Below are 19,098 nucleotides of genomic sequence, written 5' to 3'. Positions count from 1 at the left end.
GAAAAATTCAGTGAGTTAGTAGAACTGTATGCAAGGAATCCATATTCCAGAAGTGCCCAGCCTTGCACCTTGACATTAAAATGGCCCCATCAACTTGCAACGTCATCCACTTCCAGAAAGGAGTAAGAAGTAGTTTAAAGTATGGCAGCTGCCCCCTGAATCCTCCTGACAAGTGCTGTGGTTCTCTTCACTGATGTGTGACAACTTCAGGAAACTAAAGCCAAATCCTGCAAACCCCTGCTCACCTGAGGAGTCCTATGAATGTCAGTGAAAGACCCATCAACTTAATCCTTCAAACATACAAAGGGGAGCTTTACTCATGTAGTTAATCTGGCTGTCTACTGCTTAAGCATGTAGGACCAGGTCCAAACTGTGGAACTGATGGTAAAATAACATGCTTGCCAAAATACAGAGACAGTAATCTCAGTTCACCCTCCCAATTATTTTATTAACCTTAAGGTGATGCTGCAGTGACAGTAAAAACAAAACACTGACAGATGTCACCCTTCACTCAGTCATGTGCTTTTAAAACTACCTCAGTGTGGAAAAAGACAGGCAGATTAGTCCCTGCAGCAACAAAGAGAATACAAAGTAAAAAAGGTCTGTCAGTTAAAAGGGAGACGACCTTTACCAAGCAAAAGTTTCAAATCTTGGTTGGCTACTGGACTGGCTAATGCAGGAGAGCACAGGAGAGATGAATGGTGAAGGGGTCTGCAAGTAAAATCTGATCAGCTGACACAGCCAACCTGCATATCATGCGCAATGTGGTTCTTTTGAGAAGTACCTGTTTGTCACTCTCTTTCCCTTCTTCACAGTCAGCTGTCTCTGCTTCGGCTATGACATTAAGCTGATCCGGCGCAGATTCATTAAGGAACCACAAATCATCAGTAGTATCTGAAACAATGGCAGTGTCTATGTCCTGGCAGAGAGGAGATGGGAGAAAATACTTATGCATCGGCATATTGGCGACTGGGGAGGATTAAGCTTGCTAGACCCTGGTGTCTGAGTGACTGCAGCTGCAGCCATAACTTATGCTCTCCCCTTCTCTTAAAACAGACTCCTCCCCACTTAAAAGCTCCTTCCGTTCCAGTGAAGTACAATTCAATAGACCAGGCTGGAAAAGAGAGACCTATTTTTTCCAAAGCATCTCTTTTTCTGACAGGTTCCACAATTCAGTCTTCTTGTTAATGGTTCTCACAAAGGCTACCATCACACTACATTCATCTTATCCTGAAAAATTCCAATGAACTTCATAAACTATGCACGTGGCACCACAGAAATACAACCAATCACTGCTCTGGCATGGAGAAGGACACCCACTTAAAAAATGGGATAGTCTGTCCAGAAACATGAAGCTTTACCCACAAAAAAAGAGACTTTTGATAGGGAAAACTGGATACAGCGCTTAAGTCTTGAATGGAAGCCAGAGCAGTATTTCATTGGCACACAAAAGAAGAGAAAAAGAAAAAAAATCAAGTGTTTCAAATGTCTGCATACCTGGTTATTCTGTATGTCTGTTGATCCACTACTTCTGGCCCCATAGTTGTTTTTTAGATTGCCTATAAACCACCATGGAAGACCAGCTACATCCCATTCCTCCAAGGCCAAGTCAGGTTTAGGGCTTCTACTTTTTAAGTTGCTTTCTAGTAAGTCTTTTTCTGCAGAACCAAGTGAAACCTAGGTCATGACATGTCTCTAACTTGAAGAGAAACCAGTCCCAAAGTTTAACACGCTGTGTATTATTTAAACACTTACATCTATACTGTTCTGCTCAAGTTATGTTAACGAACCCTTGTGTATGCTTGTCGCAGAAAGAAAGCAAAATACTGTACTGTTGGACTTTCATGTTATTTTGCAAAGCAGTTGATGAGTGTTGTTTAAAAGTTGCCACACAAACGCAGAATACAGCAGACACCCCAATGCCTCCCCAATGTCACTGACAGTTTTTGCCATTCCCTTGACTCCAGTACTGCATGCCATGACTCAATCTAATGCTCCTCTAAGGGCCAGGTTTAATTTTGCCTGGCCCTAGCACACTCGTATACTTTGGCTCCCTTTTCACGTCAACAGCTCCGAAGACACAGACAAGGGGGCCCTACCTGCCATGCCTATGTGATCTGAAAAATATATGTCTATCCACATCTGATGTGACAACTATTTGGGCCTGCAAGGAAGTGCCAGTTTTAACAATCTGACTCATCTATATCAAGACAGAAAAATATGGGAAAACCTCCAAAACACATAACTTGTACGTGACTGACTTATCTTTCAACGTTGCTGGGGATTTCTTGCTAAAAAATGTCTAGCTACAAAGGAGATGGACAAAAAAGTAGAACTGAACTTAAGAAAAGAGCTGTTGGTTTGTGGGCAATGAGTGAAGACAGCTCAGTCTGTATTTTATGTAATCAAAGGACAAAGTACCCTAGAAGGATAAACTGATACAAGAATAATTTTGGTATTTCAAATATCCTTCAGGAAGGTCTGTAAGATTTTTGGTGGCATTGCTGAATGACAGATGTGCTGTTTGGGCTTACCCTGTCATTGCATCCAAGTGTTTGTTTATTTATGAGGCCAAGTATCCAAGCTAGAAAGCCTGTATATCATAAAGTACCTTTGGCAGATATTTATGGTCCTCTAAATCCTTGCCATAAAATCATGACTTCGGAAGATTATTTTCCACAATAGGATTTTTATTAGTCTCCCAGCATCCTTGTCTGATTGTTTCGTGCCAGGCAGGGCCCCAAGTGTCATGAATGCCCAGGTGGATTTGTTTGCCCCCACAACTTTTACTCACCTTCACAATTGCCAGATTTGTGCTCTGAGGTAGACAAAGCAGGAGCATTGCTTTCACCCTCTGTTCTCCCAACGTCAGAAACTCCCTCTGTGCTGCTCTGCTTGAAGAAAAGGAAACGAGAGCCATTAGCCCAATCAGAGCTGATAGGGACAAGGGGATGTAGCACTTCCACTCTGAGTCACCAGCTGCAGTGCAACACTGAGGAGTTACACAATGAAATAAAGGTTTACTGAACACATACCACACACTATTAACCACTCAAGAAAGCTGCTATGGATCTGTTGTTATCAGCACACGTGACTTACTTTCAACCCAGGAAAAATCTTCAGGTTGGCAACAGTTCCAAAAAGTTGCCATCTTAACACTGTAATACTGTGAACCTTGTCACCCCCCACTCCCCCCCCCGGCTCCAAAATGTATAGTCACCTTGACGATCGGATTGTGTTAATCCCAATGTACATGTCTGAAATACTGCCACAAGATTTTTCCCAGGTTTCCAGATTCTGCCTGAAAGCTTCTGAAAATGATCCTAAGCAAAACCAGTTTAATCTTTTAGGAAGGTCAATTTTTTTGCTAACTCCATTGTACACGAAGGGAAAGGGGATTAAAAAAAATACCACACAAAAAGACAGTGCAAGCTGGTGAGACTGAGGACAAGAAGTGCTACACCCCAGAGAAACGCGCTCAGAGAATGGAACTCTGTAATGAAGAGAACAGAGAAGGGTCACTCTGTCCCTGGTCCGTGGACTCCCAAGAACTTTTTAGGAAGGTGAAGACCTGCCAGCCAAGCCGCAAAAAAGTTCTGGCAGTCCACTACGCACAGGTACAGAGAAGGGGCACTCTGTACAACAAAAGAAACCACCAGGCAGTGGGTTTACCTTCGGCTGGTCTCGGCTTGCGTTATCGATGCTCTGATCCTTTGCGTGAACAAGAGTCTGTGCAGCATCTAGATGGCAGGTAAAACAAAAGAAAACACCTTCCCTGGTAATAGCCATTCTCACAACACAGAAGGCCCTCAGCACACAACCAACGAGCCAGGCTTGGCAGACAGGCCTGTGCTACTTTAAGGAGAAACCAGAATCCTTTCTTCTTTAGGGAGCTGGCCAGTTCCCGATGGCTCATACAGGCAGACAAGGGTTGTTTCCTTGGTTTTGGTATAGATGCAAGAGGCAAGGTCCTGCAGAGTAAGTAAGCAGGGTCTGTGGCCACCGAGAGACAAGGCTTGATGGAATCTCACTGTGGGGCAGAAACCTGGCTCTTCCCAATGCCAAAAACTATCCCTCCAGCTCCCACTGCAGGTTTGCTTCACTCCTTACACAGGAAGCCTGCTTGAGGATAGGAAGCTCAGAGCAGCAGCAGAAGTGGTGCACACTGAACTGGAACCAAGAGCAGTTCCCTGTTGAAGGCTAAGGCAACAGAGGAGAGAGTGGGATTCCTTAAGTGCTCTTTTAGTGGCCCAAGAGACACTGAAGAAATGTCATTTTGAAGAGGGAAGAACAGAAACTAGACTGAAGCGGGAAGAACACTGTAGAGGGAGGTGTCTCCATAGGCGTTCTGAATCGGTGTCTCTTCTATACAATTTACTGCAGACAAGTACACTATACATAAAGGTTAGGAAAGTCCCATCTAAGTAGCTAGAGCAACCAGCTTAACAAAAGCTGATCCTGCCTAACCACGGAGACAGATTTTAGAAGAGACTGCACTCTGTGCAGAAAGGCTTGTAATAGAAACAAGAACATGAAGTGTTCCTGCCCTCTTTTCATCTCAGTAGAAAACTCTCCCCCTGCTTTCTATGAGCGCAGGCATGGAGTTTTACGCCCGGTACACTTCACAGCACAAAGAAGAAATGAACTATAGCTGTAGCGTGAAAAGTGGCTGGAATGTGACCTTGCTGGGTTCCACATTCTTTTCTACTCGGGTCCACATTGAACACGTTCAGTTTAAAACTAACTGTGCTTTTTTTTTTTTTTTTTATAACTCAACAAAGCAAATTTGAAAAATCCAGCTATTTCTTCTTCTGCCTTTTCCATCCTCTGTACTAGTAAATATTCTGCAGCCACTGATTAGCTTACACCTGAAGGAAAAGAGAATCTGTCTAGCTCATCTTTAATTGCTTTGGCTCTCCGCTGGCAAAGCGGAGGAGAAAAGGGGCTTTATGATTAAGATATACCCCCTGTCTTTTAACATTATATAAATAGCATGCACTATTCTTGGAATAAGTAAAAATACACCTGTCATATTGGATTTTTTTTCTGAGTATAAAATGAAAAAAAAAAAAAAGAACATAACATTTTTCAAGAAAGAAATGTACTCCTAAAGAGATGCTGTGTGACTCATCCGTGTTGTGAACAGTTGGGCAAGGACAGCACCTGATAAAAAACACTATGTATGAGCCAGGCATTATTACTACGATGTGTTCTTGTTACAGACACTTTCGTTTCTAGGAGCGCGTGTACTATAAAGAAGAAGTGACCAGAATGCCTTGCGAAGGGATATGTTGGTAAGTAGGACTGTGGCCACTGAATATTGCTGTTGCTAAACCTCAAGCATGACAAGTTGTTGAGCACTACAGGATTTATAGTTACCCCCCACATGGAAGGAAAAAAAAAATCCACAGCCACTTTTCTTGAACATGTTTCAATTTAACATTAATTGGAGGTACATCTTCAGAACCTGGTCTGCCAAGCTTGTTTCGTTTTGTAGTCATATGCACGTACACACACACACACACACACACACACACACACACACACACACACACACGCTCAACACTGGTATAACCCATTGATCCAACTCACTAAAGGAATAGTATTTCCTTTGGCAGGTTTAAAAATAGTTACACCATGTCTGTCACACACACGAGCACACAGATGTACACCACATACTCACACCACAAGTAGAGGAAAGGAAAGTAACGGACGAGAGGCTGTCCTTGAGGTCCTTTGTTTTCCACATATGCTGCTCATGGGTAAGTCAGGGAACTGCCAACAGATGTTAGCATTCACACAGTCATTTTGTAGGAACAGGAAGGCATAAGACAAGAAAGGGCTCAAGCAGGTTCTCCATTACAAATGGGAAAGGGTGATCTTTGGAAGCACTGAACAATGCCAAATCCTGCTAAGAGCAGAGAACTTGGCAGTGTGGGACCATATGTTCTGAAACGCCCTCTGACTTTGCAAACATTACTACTGGCTTAAGCAAAGTTAGACTAGGATCTTCTAAAAAGTGTGCCCTTGTTAGCTGCTGAGTGCCTTGAGGAAGCATCATGTAACCTCACAACTCTACCACCACCCTGTACCCACACTTGTTGCAGCGCAAGTTTTCTTTTAAGTGGAGACTAACAGTTACATAAACTGAGCAGGCTTTCAGGAAGTCAGCAGCAGAGATTAGATTAGAAATGAGATTTGTTTCAATTTGAGATCTTTTGATGTAGAGGGATTTCACAGCCTTCCTCAGGGGGCAACAAAGAGGGACTTCCAAAAGTTTCAGAGGTTAGATTACATGTGAATGATTAGTCTTTGAATGGCAGAACTGGGCTGGATACTCAGGGAAAAGTTTATCAGGCATTTTCTATACTTGGTCCTAGCTAAGAACATAAAAGCACAGAACCAAGTGAGACTGGGGAAATCACTCAGATACAAAAAAATCCAGGAAGATTATGAATCTAAGAAGATAATGAACAGATGGGGAAAGGTTTCAACAGGGTATTTTTAGCCAAACCAGCTCACATACAACGAGAATGTAATCCTGTCCAAGTTGTGCCTCTACATACATTCTGTCACCTATCCTACTCTAAGGTACAGCCACAGCCACACGCAGGTGTATCAGGCAAAGAGATAATTGATTTCAAACCACTGCTAGTTTGCCAGCGCACACAACTTGACACGTTTTCAAAAGACTATGACACCTTGAAGCCTTCAACAAGAGTTTATTTAAACTTCAGAAATGCATTTTCCTGGATATTGTTACTTACCCAAATCAAATTAACACTGTACTGAATATATTTGGTCATACTGTGAGACACCTACCTGTAACAGTAGCCGAAAGCAGGTTCCTTCTCAACATGTCATAAACTGGGCTGCAGGAAAAAAGACGACCAATAAATGAGATTGCAGGGATAAATAAAACAAAACAGCCTTGCTCCTTTTAATATGAGCAGCCAGAATTCCAGGCACTAGCTAACTGTTCCCATTTAGGAGAAATCAGTGATGGAGTCAAATATCCATCACTTGCATCCTGATGGATCACAAAGTTTCTGTTTCTTTCCACAATGAAGGAATCAAAGAGTAGACAGTCTCCTTGCTCACAGTCAGTACCCTACCCCAATAAATCATCTCACTGCTCCCATTCCTTCCCTGACCTGTTTCTTCAGGGTAATATTGCCAGGGCTTGTGTTCCCAAATTACCTGATGCCTCATAAAGACTTCTGTATTTCCCCTTTGTGAAAGCCTGAAAGCTTGCAATTGTGAAGCAACAAAAGCCCTCATCTCTACCACCCAGAAATGTGGTCTCCACAGTGACCCGAAAAACTGATCGGGAAATCACAGAACCTAAGTATCGCAGCAGCCAGTCCACTGCCTCAACAGTGCAGCGGGGAAATTGTGTTAAGGCACTGCCTTAACACAGATGAAATCAAGATCAAGTCTGACCAGTGGAATTCCAGAGCACTGGTGAACCCATTGGACCAGTGATCTAGAGATCTTCACAGAGATCTCATCTACACCGAAAATAGGAACAATACACTTGGGAGACCTGCCAAAACAATCTCTTTAATACAGATGCGCCATCCCTCCCTTTAAGGCCTGCACAGCAACATCCCATCCCTTCCTACCGTGGATTTGTGACTGAAAAGCTGTCCAGTCCCATCAGTTCTCTCAGCGGATCCCCTCCACAGTGCACTATGTGTTGTTCTTGCTTGTCGTATAGCTCCCTCACCATGATATACTGTCCTAGGTAATGCATGACCTGTCGATACATAAGATAATATTAGTTGCATCTGCAGCTGATGCTAAGCCAGCAAAGACTCTAGGGTTTGTTTTGGTAATGTTTGCAACAGAGGCACGATCAAATACCCCTTTACTGACCTTATAACATTTTCCTAGTGTTTTCAACCCATACTCTCAACCACCATCAGGGAATGCATCTTGTGGCAGCTTTGCAAAGCGCTTAGATGTTAATGCTTTTACAGGTGGGGAAACTGAGACAGAGGGGTCAAGTGCTTTGCCTGCAGCATTACAGATAGTCAGCAGCAAAGCCAGTACTAGAGCCCTGGTTTCCCAACTCCCAGTCCAGGTCCTGCTCTTCCAGATCCTTGATCACTATGGTCATTTTCCAAGCATGCTTTGAAAACATTTTGTCAGGCCTATGCTTAAAGATCACATATCACTTCTCTTGTACCCTTGAGACCCCTGGAACGAGTGTACCCAGAGTTCCCAAAATGAGATGCTGTTTCATTGTTGAAAGGGAAGTTTGTTCTGCTCTGGCATTAAACCAAACTACTAGGTTGCATGCAGCCCATCCAAAAACAGAAAATGGAATTGTGGCCAATTTACAATAATTCCAAGTCCTGCAGTTAATTAAATGGAAAGATTTTAACTAACTGATACTCTTTCATTAATTCCAGTCACTTAGGAGGTCAGCAAATAAAACAGAACTCTCTTTGCTGTCTGAGATTACAACAGGGAACAGGACAAGGTTGAAATTATTTACAATCTATACACAGGCCCCTTTCTCAGTCAAATGGAAGCCAGCTGGCTGAATCAGTCTGTTGAGGTACTACACAGTAACCCAAAATCTACTCAGAATAACCCTGGTTTTGACTCCTGGTAGTTTGAGGCAATGCAGCAGGCCCGAAGCAGAGTCTGTTGGTACCACTCTGCAAGTAACCAAGTGAAAGAGGGAAGGCAATCTGGTGAACAAAGGACGCAGGGCAGGAAGCACTACTTATCAGTGAGGATGAGCTCAGCCATGCTCTTGGGCCTGATGAGGACACACTTTGCTTGGCAAATGCAAGAATAAAGAGAATAAATGCAGGATAACTTGCACTGGAAACATGGAGAAGTGCAGAAAGGAAACAATGTTCCTTAAGGGCTAAGGCCATAGAACAACGATCATATCGAGATGAACCAAAGTGAGAAGCGCTGAGGATAAGATAGTCAAGTGTGTATGTGCCATGCAGGCAGGATTCCTTCCACAATTAGCAGAAAAATGGATGCTCTTGAACAAAGATATATACAACCTAAAAAGTTGCCAACAGCGCTTCTGTTCACTGGAAAAAGACTGACTAAACTGTGTTAAAATGTTAATCCGCAGAAGTAGATTCCATTTAACACTGAACCCCCTTCCATTTGAACCATCCAATTTGTTTTTGCAAAAATTTTAGAAGCTAAATAAGTTATTTAAATGCATAACTGTTTAAACTAAGTCACGCGGCTCTGCAGGGGTATCTGACACATTCATAATGAAAAACCACTGCATTTAATTCTTTGCAGACAGGACACCCCTGTAAATCACAGCCGGTGTCATTTTTTTAATCTTGTACACATTTTGCATTTTAATCTTAAAATAAATGAATTCAGAGCCTCTCGGGTTTAGCTGACAAGTCATTTCAAAGAAAACTTAAGAGAAAAATATCAAATGGAGTACAATTTAAAAAAAAAACCTTCCGAGTGTGGCAGAGACAGCAAGACAATCACAAAGTGTCTTCTACAATCTTGCAGGTATGCAACTGTCTATTAGATCTTTCCTCTCTCTCAAGTGGTTGTTGAATTCCCCAAATAAATGATTTCCATTTATATTTTGCACTCCTATAGCAATTCCAGCAGACGCTCTCTCAAAGCAATTTATGATCAATCAAGTCTCAACATCCCTGCATGTAAGGTTGCCCATTTCACAGGTGGGGCACTGAAGCGCAGAGAGATCCAAGGCCCAATTCTGCATCCCCGGGAGCTGGGAGGCCTGGAAATCATTCTTGGGAAATAATCTCCCCCCGTGAGTCTAAGTCCACAAGGAACCCCAATGATTTGAATGGAGGCTACACTCCAAAGGATCAACTTAAAAGATCAAGGATTAAGTGATGCATGGCCTGGCCATGCATCACTGACCAAACTGGTCAGAAAAGCTACCTTTGCCACCTCCTAAACCCAAATATTTTAGTGACTAGAACAGTTTACACACAAACAGCTCCAAAATTCCCTGTAGCATGATAGAGATCAGGCTATCTGTTTCTGTTTGTGCAGCACCTAAAACAATGGAGCTGGTAATTCAAAGAGCGGCAAAATGATTTTCCACCTTTCAAGTTTCTGAATTTAAAATCACACAGTGGTACTTTGATCATCTCCCAAGGGAGCACTCCAGCTCCTTCTTTAAATTTAACCAGAAAATGGGAATCATGGGCTCACCTCTTTCAATGTGAAGGTTTCACCTTGTGCACCTGCAGCTTGCAGAATCCTCAAGAAGGGCAGTCTTGGTCGTACCTAGGATGCAGAACGCACAGTTTGGAGTGAGCGCTATGGTGTGGTGAGCTTCCAAGAAGACACAAGCATTTGTGAGATTCATGCATGGCCCCCAACTGCATAGCTAATAAATGCCTCTGAGGGTGCCTCGTACCAGGGTGTCACATTTAATCAGTAGAGCAAAACGAGACAAGTGGCTCTGCAATCTGAGTTGCCAGCCAAGGGGAACATTGCTGGCCTTTCAATACCTTCCTGATGGCACGTTCACATTTCTCTAGAATCAATTTGCATTTGATGAATGCCTAAAGAGAAGCTAAAGCCTGCCTATACCCCCAAACCTATCTATGAGCTCCACGCACGTAGACCCCTGTTCAGATGGTTCCACAGCAAACAACACGGGGCCATCCCAGCACATCTCATTGCAGGACTGCAGACTCAGTCAGGATGCTTCACTAGTTAGAAGAGCTGAACTCAGTCTGTACAGCTGCTTTACCATTCTAACTCTGGCACAAACTAAGCACAGCCACCAAACTAGGAAACCCAAACTTAAGAGCCCTTAATCATCTATATTGCTCATTAACTTTAATAGAATTATTCATGTGAGCAAGGACTACAGAATTAGACCCTTGGTGAGGGGAATCCTATATGGTGAATAACTCCACACGTTAGTTGTAAGGTCTCAAGTGATAATGGAGTGGCTATGTCATTAACTTCAATTATGCCAAGTCTGAATCTGGGTCACTGAATGGAATGAGTAGATGGAGTCCAACAGACCAAGCTGGTGCTTGGCTACAGCAATTTGTGAATGGAGACAGTATCACAAGAATGCAGCATATCACTGTTCTTCTGTAAGTAACTGCTGCTAAGGGTCTGATCCTGTAATCTTTGCAGCTGCTGAACTCCTACAGGCTATAATGCATCATGGGCACACACGAGAAGGCAGAACACAATAATTCCAGTCTTACTCACTCTGCACACAAAATCAATGGTCAAAAGCTGTTAAGATAGTTAATGCTACACAAGAGCAGCAGACGGTTCTAAAATAGCCCTGATACCACTTCAGCTAACATACATGCACCGCAGAAAAGTAACGAACAATCCCAGGCAGAAGTGCTGCTGTGCAAATCAATGTCCTTTCTCCATAAAAATGTCAAGATGCCCCAGTCTTATTATGCTCGGGCTGGAAGCTGAATGTTACGGTGCTTTATTAGTATAACAAATATATGCTGCACTAAACCTTTCCCCTGGATCTCCTCCTGCATCCTTGAGAACTTAATACCAGGAAGCCAGAGGTGATAGATTTAAATGAGGCGTTATGTGAGGGCTAGATACAAGGGCACCGTGGCATTTTTCTCAATGCATATTGATCGACTCCAGGGTTAATTCCTGAACTTGGACACACACAACGCATCGCTGAATCTCAGATCAAAAAATCATTGGTGTAGAGGAAGGCAGTGCTATCTGCAGGCATACCCTGGCTCTTAGCATGCAAGGTCTGCCAGAGCTTCCTCACCACTCATTAACAAAATCCCAATTAGGGCTACAATGATGCTACAAGTTTCAGTTTCATAGAAGGCTTATAAGAAGCTGAGGCTAATTTTAGCTGTCACTTCTGCAGTAGTTCATAAGACATGAAAAGGTCTGAAAAAGACAGGCAAGATGCACCTTTTCCAGCTTGGCTTGTTTCTTCTCTTAGAAGCAAGCTGGAAGCATTGATTCTGTCAGGCTGGTATTAATGTTGAAAGAAAGTTAAGGATTCATATGAGAAGAGAACCAATGGCTCAGCTACATCCTCATGAGGCTAGCAGCATCATGCTTCCCAGCTGGAAGTAACAGGGTAGGATACAGATTGGTTGCACTTGTTACACACACATGCTCTGTTTCATATTAGGGTTGGGCAAGAGATCACTCATTGATCTTAAAGACATCCATCAGCAAGATACTTCAACTGACCATGAGGCAAGAAACATTTCCCCTGTCCATTTATATAATGCTCCTTGCTGTTGCTCTAGTGTTTATCAAGAACACGCATCTAAGTTCCCTTCCTGCTAAAAATGGCCCTTGACGGCTTCCCTCAAATACTAAGTTAACTCAGCTGTACCAGAGCAATCTTAATTTATAAATGTAATTGCAAGAGGCCTCTCCTTCCCTAGAAGGTGGGGCTACCCAGAATCCCAAGCCTCACTAAACCCTGGCATCTCTTAGAAAGCCTTGCTACCACCATTGTTTCTTCCTGCTGGAGGTAAGTGGAGTTCTACTACTTGTCACACAGTCAGTAGTCAAGTAGTGGGTCCCCAGACGATGCCCAAGCAAGGATTCATTCTCCTATGTGAATTTTTCTCAGGTTCAAAAAATCTATTCATCTTTGCTTTGAACCAACTGACTCGCACGCTGCTAGATGCAATTTTAGAAAACCAAAATCTCAAGTAGAGCAAAAAATTTCCAACCTCAAACCACAACGCTACTTCCCTGTATTAACCATTTAGTGCGTGTTAGCCCACACCCAATAGCTGTGCTGCTTCAAATTAAGCATTATGGGCAAAGTCCTTTGCATAGATGTGATGTCTTTTATTAGACCAACCGAGTAGTTGGAAAAAAGTTCTTAGCAAGCTTTCGGTTGCAGTCACCCTTCTTCAGGCACGGGGAGTTGGTTGCTCGTTGTTTATAAATGGCTCCTTCCCCAAGTGCCCATCTGTGCCTGTTTCTTTAAAAACAAGAACCAAAAAAAAAAAGCTGCCCAAGTTAACTTGGAAATGCTTAAGCCTCAACTAATATAATATAATGAAGTCAAACAGGGGTAGGGTGGGGAGGAGTCATGGCTCATTCCTTATTCTGTGTCTCCCCTGGATAGCTGTGCTGACAGGAAATATTTTGGTCCTGACATCAAAGTCTGCTTATTTATTTATAACTCTTTTCACCAGAGTGAGTTGAATAAATAAGCACGCTAATCAATTCTGCATGGAACTGGGATGGAATTTACAATTTATAAATTAAGCTGAGTGAGTTGCTTTAGAAGCTAATTTCCACTTCTGCCCACTCCCTCGACGCACAGATACAATCTTCCCAGCGAAATTAGCCTGAACAATATGGCATCATTCTTGTCCAAGAGAACCCACTTGTCTTCATTTCTAAACTGGATGTTTTTAACCACAGCCCATATTTTCTGTTGTTTTCTCCGACTGGCAGCCAGCATGTTGATTCAATGCTGGTCCTCCAGATTTCCACATGCTACCGAACTGCCACGCTGGCCTTGGAGGGATGAAAGCTTATGACATATTTGCACTCGTTACCATTTTATTCCCAGGACAAGCTGAAAAGGGAATGCTGAGTGTTCAATGGTTCCTTGGGCGAATGCCAATGGAAATAGAAGGTGCAATGACTGACTCTATAAAGTAAGCCAAACTTTCCAGACACAAGTTTCTTCTGGGAAGCTGTCTGGTGGATGTATCCCATGCTGTTCAGAATTTTTCAAATGAACCCTGAAGTATGGGATGTGATCCCTGGGAATGAAAAGATTAGGTACTTTCACGTGTGGCTATTTTAAATAACCTTTTCCCACTGCTTTAAATGTCAGTCTGTTACCGACTTACCATCCATCCAAGTGGCACTGCTTGTTAAAGTTTGCAAGCTGCTGACTGGATGAGTACAAAAGGCCACATGTTGTGAAATCAAAGCTGCCCTGCTTTCTCTTGTGTCATACTAATTTTTAAGGAAAGAAGAGTACCTGTTGCGGCTGTCCATGTGCAATTCTGCTGGCATTTTCAAATGCTGGATATTGTGTTGAGGTTGAAGACATGGTGGCAGTGAAGTAGCTGTCTATGGTACAAACCTAAAAAAAAAAAAGTTGTATTCAATGTCTAGGCTGATACAACTGGTGCTGACTTCAACACCTTCTAAGAAACGGAAATGGTTGAAGTCACTCTTAAAAATAAGTCCCGAGTGCACATCTTGAACACACACAATCTAAATGTGTATGCCTACTCGGGCACCTGTCTGCTAGGGAACAACTTGCGTAGTCCAATGCCAGTTCTTTCCCATATAAATTACACTTGTCTGCTCATCCACTTGGACAAGCAGATGTTTAAGAGCAGCTGGGGAAAAACACTTCAGTGATCAAGAACTGTTTACATTTTGATTTTTATAGACTTTCTAGGCTGTTCACTAGACAACTCGGTCATCAGCGCAAATTGATCTGGCCCCTTTTTTACTCTAGAAAGTCTTGCAAATCATTTTGAAAAGAGGCATGCCAGGCGGAGGTATTGCCATACTAGGGTGTGAATCCTAACTAGCTCAGAGAGCCATTAGTCCCCTGTGACATACTGAGGCAAATGCTTCTAATTCTGAAGTTAATGAGTCAGATTGTACTGTAAGAACTGACTCATGGTTAACCCCAAGGGAATTTCCTTTAGACAACAGCGATCTCTTCCATGGGGAAAGAACAGGACAGTGGGTTGCTGATGATCACCCCAGCTCCTGAAAGAGGTGAAAACTTGTCCACCAGCACAAAGATCACTGGAGGCCCACACCACACCAAATTCCAGATCTCCTCTATATGAGCCGTGGCCTTGCAGCTGCACTGACATCGGGAAGAAGTTATTCTACTCTTTGGTGCCTTCAGATGCTTGGAAAAATTATACAGCTGGCCTCTGAATGCTCAAGCAGGAATTTATTAGTGAGGAGTAATGGGGCAGTCCCTGAAGTTATCTGTCTGGTGCTATCTCTGTTTCAATCTCTGCTCAAAGCTCTCTGATATTTTTCCATATGAAGCTGTAATCAGACTTCAACACCATAATACAGCTCTGTCAGTGTATATGGAATAGGCTATTGCAAACTGGATGCTTTTTCAAGACGTAAAAGTCTTTTATTTTTAAGTCAATGGCCAGTTCAGCATTAGTCACTCAGATCTGTATTGGAATATTTATGCTTCCTGGTCTTTTTTCTGTCTTATTCTTTTGCCCTTGTACATTAATGAAGTCCAAGTCCCTTGAGCTGGAGTCCTGCCTACACCAGCAGAAACAAGCTGTTCCCAGAGCCAGTTACAATGCAGTAAGGTTTCATGATTTAAACACTGGTCACATTTCTTAAGGCATGACCAAAACACATTACTGAATCTTGCTATAATCTTGTCAGGTCTAGGACTCCGCCTGAATATAACAACATAAAGCCAAGCTCCCTCAAACATGCCCAAACAAGTGCATCCTCTCTGCCATTTTATTTTGCTTCCAGTGTTTTTTAACAGAGGACCAGGGAATTCTGTGTTCAGACTTAAACACGTGGACCATCTCACTACGAATCCCCTCACTGCTACCCAGCAGTCGAGAAACCTGGATCCTGCAACTGCCAGAGCAGATGCAGCCACGAAATGGCCTCTGTTGTGTGGACCCTGGAATGGATGGATGTCCTTGTTTCATCCACTGCCGATGCTAAGAGGTGATCACTGAAAACTGAAGGTTTTAAAACTCGTCAGCAGCTTTCCAATTAGAAGCCTTAAAATGACTGCTATTTTCTTAGACTACTGCATAGATGCATTCATTTAGGCTTTCCCTTATTACTGTACAGTTGGCAAGAGTAAGTCAACAGCAGGATAACCAGATCACTGCCTAATGAGCATAACCAAATGCCCAGAAAGAGCAAAAACCAGTTAATTCCAGACGTACTTCTCCAGGAATAAACTACAGAAATGATCCCTGAAAATACCCTGACACTGACTCGCTGTGGTCTTCTTGGGTGAGTCGCACTCCCTGCTCAATTTACTCATCTTTTAAAGGGGAATACCTACTAATCTCCCTCACGTGGAAGGGATTTCTGATCCTGCTCTTATGAACCAAGTTCCTCATGTAAGGCAACCCAGAAGTAAAACTCTTACTGAAAATCAGATGCAACAAAACAGCTGAAGCAAAACATGGGTATTTAATGTGAATTAAGCAATCACCATGGAGGCTGATTCATTATCAGTGCTGGCCTCTTACTTCCACATAAGCTCATACCCTGCTGGTGGACAAATCTCAGTCATCAGTGTCTGAGGCTGCTTTTCACCACTACACTGCCCTATTTGCCATGTGTATGCTAAAGAGTCCCTATATTCGTTGACATGCTGTACCAAGACTAGCAATAAATTAACCTGCTAGCATTACTTAATCTAAAGGCATGGTCTCACCTTTCCTCCTCCTCAGGTTTAACTGGTAGTTTTGGTCTCAGCAGATGGCCTTAGTTCTGGCTAGGAAGAACCTGCGAGTCCTTGCAAACAGCAGCTTCCAGCGAGTCCCTCCAGCTGCACGCAGGCACTAGTTGCCTGTTTCTGGGTTTCTGAAGGGATGTCTAGATTTCTTCTGATTTGTCAGATCTGACTCACAGCTTCAGCGATGCTACTGTTTCCTTCAAACCTTGTGGCTGTTCCAGGCAGCAGCAGTCACTACTCATGACTGCCCTGCTCTCAACTATTTTTCTAGTCCTCAGAAGAGGGAGTAACTGGACAGAATACCTTGTGATGTTAATGTCGGATTGATTGGTATGAAAGAAGGCAGACTAAGAACAAAGGAAAGCAATGTTTTTTTTCTTTTTACAGTCCTGAAAAGGGGCAGGTCTCCAATCTCTCTCAAGGGTATGTTAAAGATGTGTGGATAGCTTGGAATTTAATCATTTCAACTTCCTTAGTTGCATAACCCTGGTTAGAGAAAGCAGTGGCTCACCTCCTGCCTGTCTGCACCCAAAATAAATTCCTGTTTAGATAAACTTGTGAAGAGGTCCTCTATTGTCTAGAATCAGATCTGTACCTTAAACCCTTTGATTAAGGGCTTGTCCATGTGAGCAATTCAGACTAATTAAAGCAGGGGCAGTAACACCATTAAACCATCATGTAGGCTCCCAGGCAGAAGGAGAGTGAGCTTACCACTGCAGCTTTTTGTCTCGAGCCTTCCCAAGTGTCCTTGCAAAGACTAGCTGTAAGCTGTTTTTAATAGGGAAGGTTCAAGATTTAATGATAAACCAGGTGTAGGAGAACTGACTTAAGAACCAACTCTTTCAGTACTTCTATGAAGCAGCTTTTAAGAGCTTGTTTGCATGGGAATGTATTGCCCACCAAGGTTAGGTATGACTTTACAGTGCACTAGCTATTCTCCACTAAGTCTTTCATTGTTAAGTGCCAGAAAGCTCACTCCACTGAAAGTATGAGGGAGCTTCACAGTTGAAGTTTGTCCTCCTGCACTGTAAATTCACTCCATAGATTATTTTAGGATAACTTTTCTGTGCAGCAAGCACTACAGGCTTGTCCAAGTCCAAGGCAATTACTTCAACTAAGTGCAGAACAGCTGGCACACTGTAAATTTACACTGAAGCTCACATTGTGTTAACTCCCTTCTACAGACAGGCCTTAAGATAGTTTAGACTAGGAATGCTAATAGAATTAAAATATTTTGCTCCAGCACAGACACCTGGTAGCTCATCTGCATTTGTACCCCTGACGGTGGCAAGCTTCAGAGACCGCCTTGTCAGTGTAGACATAACTAAGATTATGGGCTGCCCCCCAACCATCTTTTCTCCCCGTAGGAAGTCCTGTGTGTCCACTTCCACTGCACAACTGTCAGATCAGTATGCTTGTAAGGTCCTAAACTCCAGATTTATTTCCTTTTTGAATTGCCAAATGCAAAGGATCAGTGATTCAGAGCAATTTCCCTCTACAGCTATCATCTGAAACAGCACATAGGAGGAAAGAAATGGTTATTTTTGGACTCTGTTCTGATTCATGTCTCCCTTAGAAGCCTTAATACATTTCCCCCTCTGAACACTTAATATGGTCATTTCTATAATACAGGATCTCTTGTGACATACCAGTCTTGTGAGACAGCAAGTTCTTTTGCTTTACAGACCCAATAGATCAAAGCCCAGCTGCCATATTGGGGGGAGGCAGAACACTCCTCCCATGGCTAAGTGTGAAACTAAGTACCTGATTAAAGAGATTCTCTCTTTAAAACTGGAGTTGTAATGTATTTCACATTAAAGAATGTGGGTTTTGTTTGCAAAGGAAGATAATTTTTGGACTGCAAGCTCCATGACAATTTAGCTCAATGGCCTGTTAATGAAGCTTAACAAAATAAATTGTTTCTTTCCATCCCTTTTTTCCTCTTCCTCAACTTCTTAACAAACATTACTTGGAACAGGTAAACTCCTAGGAAAGGCAAAGCAGCTAGGTTTTATCTGTGTTTTGTTTAGCCAGCAGTACCTCCAGTACAGCACTCAAGATGGGGGGGCCAATCCTATTTAACTCCATCAGTGCAAGTCCCTACATGCCTCTACTTGGTCAGAAGCGATGCAGGATGAATGGGAGATATTCCCAAAAGTGCACCCATCTATTTATGTCTGAGCACATGCCAGCCAACTCCTACTTCCTCCTCCAGCACTAAGCACCTTCCATCATTATCCCAGAGCTCAGGGCTGCAAACAGAAGAGTGGGCAGTGGGGGGCATGCGGTCCACTTATCTACACGTAGATGGTGTTGCCGATATAGCTACACAGGCAACCCCCTCTTACAGGAGATGCAGATGGGTGTCAAGACTCTTACTGAGGCATCCTATGTTCTCTCCTGCCAGAGATCAACAGGACCTGTAGAAGCAAACACTATCACACTCTGGAAATGAAATGCCTGCCTGTTCTCAGCATTTTGATGCTGGCTGTAGCATTTTGTTGGTTCAGGAACATCTAAACACTACAGAGCCTGCAGGGCAATACATGTTACCCTGGTCCCCTAATTAAATGTAGACAAGACTCTTGCTGTTGCATTCAGCTTCTTCTTAGCTGACTTGCATGCAGAAGTCCTAAGATGCTTGGAGAAAATGCTACCCAGTCATTGGTGTT

The 19,098-nt window shown here is 43.0% G+C and overlaps 1 protein-coding gene across 1 annotated transcript in view; it reads right to left on the bottom strand.

The window, feature by feature from the left end:
- MDM4 (MDM4, p53 regulator) overlaps window positions 1–19,098 on the bottom strand; it is a 32,532-nt gene that overhangs the window by 7,949 nt on the left and 5,485 nt on the right. The window contains exons 2-9 of the mRNA XM_019513938.1: window positions 13,973–14,077; window positions 10,195–10,269; window positions 7,626–7,759; window positions 6,823–6,872; window positions 3,673–3,740; window positions 2,795–2,891; window positions 1,498–1,658; window positions 785–919 (exon numbers count right to left, since the gene is read on the bottom strand). Of these exons, the coding sequence (XP_019369483.1) occupies window positions 785–919; window positions 1,498–1,658; window positions 2,795–2,891; window positions 3,673–3,740; window positions 6,823–6,872; window positions 7,626–7,759; window positions 10,195–10,269; window positions 13,973–14,044 (792 nt within the window). The 5' untranslated portion in view covers window positions 14,045–14,077. The remainder of the gene's footprint in view (window positions 1–784; window positions 920–1,497; window positions 1,659–2,794; window positions 2,892–3,672; window positions 3,741–6,822; window positions 6,873–7,625; window positions 7,760–10,194; window positions 10,270–13,972; window positions 14,078–19,098) is intronic.

This window comes from Gavialis gangeticus, unplaced genomic scaffold (assembly GCF_001723915.1).
Source record: "Gavialis gangeticus isolate Ggan-Ray unplaced genomic scaffold, GavGan_comp1, whole genome shotgun sequence".
In the NCBI taxonomy this organism is placed as follows: Eukaryota; Metazoa; Chordata; order Crocodylia; family Gavialidae; genus Gavialis; species Gavialis gangeticus.
The sequence above is the reverse complement of the archived record's forward strand: the minus strand, read 5'-3'. Positions and strand labels throughout refer to the sequence as shown.